The 6,243-nt window shown below is 65.0% G+C and overlaps 4 protein-coding genes across 4 annotated transcripts, besides 10 other annotated features; all 4 read right to left on the bottom strand.

The window, feature by feature from the left end:
• Positions 1 to 56: a microsatellite.
• A 6-nt stretch (positions 57 to 62) lies between these two features.
• Positions 63 to 88: a microsatellite.
• A 24-nt stretch (positions 89 to 112) lies between these two features.
• Positions 113 to 144: a microsatellite.
• A 73-nt stretch (positions 145 to 217) lies between these two features.
• Positions 218 to 249: a microsatellite.
• Positions 250 to 394: 145 nt separating this feature from the next.
• Positions 395 to 426: a microsatellite.
• A 214-nt stretch (positions 427 to 640) lies between these two features.
• Positions 641 to 701: a microsatellite.
• A 45-nt stretch (positions 702 to 746) lies between these two features.
• On the bottom strand, positions 747 to 1,760 carry Tco025E_07094 (uncharacterized protein; the record flags this gene model as incomplete). Its single annotated transcript, XM_029373961.1, has 1 exon — positions 747 to 1,760. One exon carries the CDS (start codon positions 1,758 to 1,760, stop codon positions 747 to 749), a length of 1,014 nt encoding a protein of 337 aa, XP_029225904.1.
• A 35-nt stretch (positions 1,761 to 1,795) lies between these two features.
• Positions 1,796 to 1,819: a microsatellite.
• Positions 1,820 to 1,972: 153 nt separating this feature from the next.
• On the bottom strand, positions 1,973 to 2,728 carry Tco025E_07093 (O-6 methyl-guanine alkyl transferase; the record flags this gene model as incomplete). Its single annotated transcript, XM_029373960.1, has 1 exon — positions 1,973 to 2,728. The coding sequence occupies one exon, from the start codon at positions 2,726 to 2,728 to the stop codon at positions 1,973 to 1,975; it is 756 nt and encodes a 251-aa protein (XP_029225903.1).
• Positions 2,729 to 2,983: 255 nt separating this feature from the next.
• Positions 2,984 to 3,025: a microsatellite.
• Positions 3,026 to 3,070: 45 nt separating this feature from the next.
• Positions 3,071 to 3,113: a sequence feature (GA-rich).
• Positions 3,114 to 3,131: 18 nt separating this feature from the next.
• Positions 3,132 to 3,158: a microsatellite.
• A 64-nt stretch (positions 3,159 to 3,222) lies between these two features.
• Tco025E_07092 (uncharacterized protein) lies at positions 3,223 to 5,754 on the bottom strand (the record flags this gene model as incomplete). Its single annotated transcript, XM_029373959.1, has 1 exon — positions 3,223 to 5,754. One exon carries the CDS (start codon positions 5,752 to 5,754, stop codon positions 3,223 to 3,225), a length of 2,532 nt encoding a protein of 843 aa, XP_029225902.1.
• A 50-nt stretch (positions 5,755 to 5,804) lies between these two features.
• Positions 5,805 to 6,243, bottom strand: Tco025E_07091 (uncharacterized protein; the record flags this gene model as incomplete). Its single annotated transcript, XM_029373958.1, has 1 exon — positions 5,805 to 6,243. A coding segment is annotated over one exon (439 nt), but the record flags the coding sequence as incomplete, so codon positions are not given.

Raw genomic sequence — 6,243 nt, 5'->3', positions numbered from 1 at the left:
GCTGCTGCTGCTGTTGCTGCTGCTGCTGCTGCTGCTGCTGCTGCTGCTGCTGCTGCGGCAACTGGTGGTGGGTGGTGGTGAGTGCTGGGCGCTAGCTGTTGACGGTGCTACGCAAAAGAACCACACCAACAACAACAAAAAAAAAGGAAAAAACAGAAAAACACAAACGTGCAAGAAACTCAAAGGGTGGCAACGGACGAAAACAATAAATTGCGTAGGAGGAGGTAAAGCGGGAGGGAGGGAGGGAGGCGCACCCGTACACGCGTGCGCACGCCGCCGCCTCCCCCGCGCTGGCGCGTCCACAGGGTGGGGGCGATGACGCTGCGGTCGATGGGCGCGAATGCGCCTCGCTGCAGGGCGCCGGGAAGCACAGGCAGAAAAAAAAAATACAAAGACCACCGCCACCACCACAAACACCAACAACACTGACAAGCGGAGGAGGAGAAATGTCAAGAAAGAGCGCACGGTTTAGTTTAAAAGAGAGAGTAGAAAGTAGGAGGAGGCAGTTAGCGGGGAATCCATTCCCGCGGCGCCCATGCTCGCTCCCTTCGCCCACTCGTTGTCGCCCGCCGCCGACGTGCCGTTGCGCCCCTCCCTCACCGGCCCTCTACGATGACGACGAATCCGCCGCAGGCACAGCGAGGAGGAGGAGGAGGGCCCCTCGGAACGAAAGTGGAGAAAGCGGAGAAGGCGGAGGAGGAAAACAAGAAACGAGAAGACGTTCCGTGGCACGGGCAATTCGCCCGTCAAATTTCCGGCACTAGTTCATGCGGGTGACGCCGCGCGACGTGCGCCAGCCAGCGTGTGCGCGAGGCGAAGGTAGACATGCAGTCGTCATACGGGCAAATGACTGTCGTGGCAGTCTGCGAGCGGCCAGGGGTGGCAGACAGCACCGCCACCGCGTACGCATGCGCCCCGTCGTGTCGCGGTTGTCCGCTCGAGTGCTCCGCGGAGCCGGCGCCGCGCTTCTGAAGGATGCGCCGGCTGCGCTTGGTCCTTGACGGCCGTCCAGGCTGCCCCCCCGCCCGCCCGTCGCCGTCGCCGTCGTCGTCTTCGCCGTCGTCGCTGTAGGAGGCAAAGGCGTCGTCGCGAAAGGGGCAGTAGCAACGCAAGTGGCGTTTGACTTGCTGCCGACTCGAGAGCTCCTGTTCGCAGTTGGGGCAGAGGAAGACTGTGTCGGCCGGGTCGCCCGCCTGCTCTCCGGTGGGTGCTGCTAAAGTAGAGGGCGAAGGCGTCGGGGAGGAACTCGTGGCGAGCACCCGCGGCGGATACGGCCGTGCGGGGCAACGACGCTCATGAAGTGTGCGGGAGCCTTTGCACGTAAACGCCGCAGCGCAGAAGCGGCAGGCAAAGCCGACGGCCTCCGAGGTGGCCTCTGCCTCGGCCCCGGCAGCGGCATCCGCCTCCGACTTGGAGTTCGCGCCACCCACGCTCACGGGCGTCTCCGGCTGCGACGACGCGGCGGCGGCGGCGGTGGTGGACCACGTCGCGAGCAACTCCGGGTGAAGCCGCAGCACGTGCCTGCGTCGGTTTGTGCTGGTGGTGAACTGCGCGAGGCAGAACTCGCACTGGTACGGCCGCTCCTTCGTGTGCGTGAGGAGGTGGCGGTTGTAGTTGGTGCGGATGCTCCTGCTCGGGACGCCGGTGACGACGCGCGGGCAGTACGGGCACTGCAGCGAGACAACCCGCTCGCCGCGCCGCCGCTTCGCAGGGGGCGACGGGGGGCGTGACGCCGCGGCCGCCTCGTCGCTGCCGTCCATCCGCCCGGCAAAACACACTGCCACGAGGCAACGAGGGCGGCGGCGGCGGCGGCGGCAGCCGGAGAGGAGGGGAAAAAAAAGGCGGGAGAGAAATTAAAAAAAAAGAGAAAAAAAAAGGTGGCTGAGAGAAAAGCAAAACAAAAACAAACGCAGGCTGCAAGGCAGGTAGTTCCCTTTTTATTTTCTTTTCCTTTCGTTTCCTTTTCCGCCTTTCATTCGCTATCGCCCTCCCTTTTACGCTTGAGGGAGGTCGTCTGCACGGACTCCACGCGCTGAAGCAGCCTGGCCGGAATTGCGGCCTGCTCATGCCGCAGCAGCCACGCCTTGCGCCAGAGCCCAGCGCCAAACCCCGTCAACGCCCGCGACACCCCAACGACGCGGTGGCAGGGCAAAAAGAGGCACACGTGATTCTCGCGCATCGCCCGCCCCACCGCCCGGCTGGCGTTTGGCCGCCGACACCGCCTCGCAAGGGCGCCGTACGTCGTGGTCTCTCCCGGCCGCACCTCACGAAGTGCTGCCCACGCAGCCTGCATGAACGGCGTCGATGGGGGGCACTGCACGGTCACGCCGCCGAGGAGTGCGTGCAGTGTTTGCTGGCAAATAGACACGGAGGCCGCCGCCGCCGCCGCCTCGCTCTTGGGGGGCGGGGAGCAACTGAAGTACCGCCGCAGCTGCCGCACCGCGTGCGCACGGGCGTCGCCTGTCACTTCGTCGCCGTCCTCCTCCTTTTGTGCCGTCTCTGCGGCGTCCACAATCACGAGCTCCCGCGGCTGGTAAGCCCGCCGCAGTCGGAGGACCGCGTCGTTTTCGCAGTCCGTCCAGTTGCAGAGCCGCACCGCACCGCCGGCGTCGACGAGCAGCACAACGCCTCCCGTCGGCGTTGGGGTCGTGTAGCGCCAGACACGCAAGGGCGGGATGACTTCCACCGGCGCGGGCACACCGCTGGGGCGCGGCCGCTGCGCAACCATCCACTGCCAAGCTCCTTGTACCAGCTGTGAAAGCAGGCACGTAAAGAGAGAGATTGGGGCGTGGTGGACGACCCAAGAAAAATACACAAAAAAAAACACAGCTGGAGCAGCAGCAGCGGCGTGAGGAGGCGAATGGGGAAGTTGCTTAACCGGTCGTCTTATCATCCGTGCGTGCAACTTCTCCTATTTGTCGCTGGGGTGAGGGGGAGAGAAGCAAGGAAGCAGAAATGACTGTACTTCATCCTCTGCTTCCTTTTTTATTTTGTTTTGTTTTGTTGTTGTTGTTTTTTTTTTCTTCCTTGTTATTTCCACTTTTTCCTTTTATTATCACTGTTATTGCGACCTTCACTTCCTTCTCTTCGTTTACCCTCCTCTTCTTCCTTCCCGCCGCCACCGCCGCCTCGTTGTTGGTGTTGTGTTGTTGCGTTGTCCCCCACCCGCGGCGCCTGCGCGCCCCACTACTTTGGGCCACGCGCCAGGGGCCCCTGCGGCCGCTACGCGCTCATCGCGTACAGCACGTCCTGCCCGGTGATCGCCGAGAGTTTGTTGCAGAGCGTCCGCGCCTGCTCCACCACCGCGTCGTCGCGGTCCTCCGTGAGCTCCACGACGGCCGGCAACATCTCCGCCATCAGTCGCGACGCCAACTCGTCCCCGCCGTCGGCGTAGATGCCGTCGAAGCACAGCAGCGTCAGGCGCCGCACGTGGCGGCTCGGGTGGCGCAGCGCCTTCAGCAGCTCGTTCTGCGTCCGGCTCTGCAGCTTGGAGGAGGTGAGGGACTGAAAGAGGGCCCGCACGGCCGGGATCACGTGGTGCTCCGCGCGAAACGCGTAGTCGTGTGTGGCGTCCGCCAGGTAGGAGAGGTTCGACAGCTGCCGCACCACCGCCGGCATGACGGAGGCGAACACCTCCGGCCTCTCCAGGTAGTTGTCGACGGGCACGCCGTGGTCGTGGTCGGGCCCGGGCGTCTGCGCCAGCGCCATGCGTCGCACGCTGTCGAGGGCGCCTTCCAGCGTCAGCGCGATGAGGCCCGCCGCGTGCCGCATGGCGTGCTGCGCGGCGGAGCAGTAGCCCGTGAGCGTCCCAACAATGTACGGCAGCAGCACAGGAAAGCCAAAGTCCATGATGGACCCCAACTTCTCCAGCAGGTGGTTGCAGAGCGCGTAGAAGAGCACCCAGCCGTGGACGGTGATGCGGGGCACCAGCGCCGCGTCATCCCTCGCATGCGTCTCCTCAGACTCCACCGCACCGTCGCGCCGCTGTTGCTCTACGCGCTTCAGGAAGGTCTCCGCGGCGCCGCCAAAGGCCCACCCCGCCACGGTCGAGAGGTACCGAGCGCACTGCTTTGCCTTGAACTTGAGGAAGAAGACCAGGTAGGCCTCCAGCACCGGCTGCACAATGTCCCGGGACGGCAGGGTCGGCGCGGCGGCCAGTGCGTGAAGAGAGGCGATCCAGAAATTGTCCTTCGGCGTCGCCCCCTCAACAAGTTCGCTGAGATGCATGAGTTCCTCCCGCTTGAGGCCCTCCACGCGCCGCCGCACGCTGGCGTAGAGCAGCGCAAACGAGTGTGAGTCAACACGCATCCGCAGGGGCCGCCGTGCGTCGTCCGCTGGGCCCCACGCCACGCCACGCAGGCACTCCGTGCAGGCCTCAATAAACAGGCGTGGCTCCAGCACCGCCTCCAGCATCGCCAGCACCTCCGCGCTGCGATAATTCGTCTCCGCGTCGTCGACGTTGTGCAGGTGCGTCGCCACAAAAATGATGCGTGCAAGATACGGCTGACACATCAGCCAGCACGAGGGAAAGACGCGCAGCAAACACCCAAGCGAGGCCTGGCGTAGCAGCGACCCCAGCTCCCCGCGGGACACAACCGGGGCGACCTGCACCACGGCAAACACGGCCGCCTCCACCACCGCCCGGAGAATGTTGTTGCTGTGCGGCGTAGTGAAGGCGGTTCCCATCACCTGGCAGACCGTCCCAAGCGCCGTCAAGAGTCCGGCGGCGGCAAGCAGCGCATTCTCCTCTCGCGAGGCAGCCAATGCTCCACCGCCGGCGGTGCCGCCTCTCTCGGCGGCGTCTCCGCTGCTCCCGGCGTGGGAAAGCAGGAGCGGCACCGCGGTGAGAATATCCTCCACCCACTGATGCACCCCCTGAACACGGGCCTTGTTTCCAAACAGCTTCGAAAGCACCGCCTCCGTCACACGATTCGCGCGGTGCACGTTGAGCAGCGTCTTCTCCGCCTGCAGGCTTCCACCGCTGCCGATAATGCGCACGAGCTCCTCCATGCAGCCCACAGTGAGTGGAAGTAGATGCACAAGATCCGACCCACTGGACTGGGCTGTGGCGCACCGCACAGACGCCTGCATCAGGGACGAGAGGTGCGGAAAAAGCGCAAACGAGCGCTTTGTTGCCAGCGGGCGAGCCTTCACGCGGACGAGGTCCATCAGGGTAAGTTTGCGCTTCGGGTCACGCAGCCGTTCTCGGTGCTCCTCCAGTTCCGCCGCACTGAGCGTGCTCTCCACCGTCGGCAAGGCGTGATGTAGGCGGTCCAACAGCACCTCCAGCCCCTTCTGCTGCAGCGCAGCACGTGGGTCGGTCAGAAGCCGCTCAAGGCACGCCACGAAGGTCGGTTCATTGATGCCTGCGAGGACACAAGCCAGCGTGTTACCGGCGAGGAGCTCCAGCAGCATCGTGAAAGCCTTGTTTTCACCGTACACGGGCAACACTTCCTGCGTCCCCTTCTCCTTCTGCCGTTGCGCCGAGGCGGGCACCGCCGCGTCATTCGCGGTGGCGGCGTTAAGCTCCGCGTAGTGCGCAAAGAGCTCCAGGGCGGCGACTAGCATCGCCATGCACGCGTCATTGGTGCGCGCCCCTGCCGCGGTCGCCTGCTCCTCCGCCCCTGCCTCCTCTTCGTTGTCCGGCGTTGCATGCGAGCCACCGTGCGGGGTGTGCTGGTGGTGCTGCAGCTCGAGAAAGCCGCCGAGGAAGGCCTCAGACTTCACGGTGGTGTTGATGAGGTTCAAAATCATCTCCTGGCGGTTGACAACTTGGTTCGGCTTCACCAGCTTGCGAAACAGTTTCACGACGGCGTCCTCCTCCGCCTCCGCCTCCGCGGCTGCTGCTGCTGCTGCTGCTGCGTCGCTGCGACGGAAAGCTGCCGGTGCGGATCAATAAGTAGGTGCATCATCTGTGTGAGGCAGCTGAGCTGCGTGTGCACGTCGAGGCTTGTGAGCAAACTGCTGCAGACGTCCGTCGCGCTCTCGTAGCGGTGGGCGGCGGCGGCGAAGTCGACGGCCTCCAGGTGGATGAGGAGCGCCACCACGGGGATGTGCAGCGCCGTGCGTCCGGCGGCGGCGCGCGAGCCCGCCAACCCGGCCCCCGGGGCCGAGGCCGGCACAAACAGAGGCGAGACGATGCGCAGGAGCTCGGCGATGGTGTCGATGCGGTGGCGGGAGAGCGCGGCCGCCGCCGCCGCCGCCGTCTCCGTCTCCGTCTCCGCCGCCGTCTCCGCCTCCGCC

This window comes from Trypanosoma conorhini (assembly GCF_003719485.1).
Source record: "Trypanosoma conorhini strain 025E chromosome Unknown Tco_14.4_contig_00522, whole genome shotgun sequence".
NCBI lineage: Eukaryota > Euglenozoa > Kinetoplastea > Trypanosomatida > Trypanosomatidae > Trypanosoma > Trypanosoma conorhini.
This window is presented reverse-complemented; position numbering and strand designations above follow the sequence as displayed.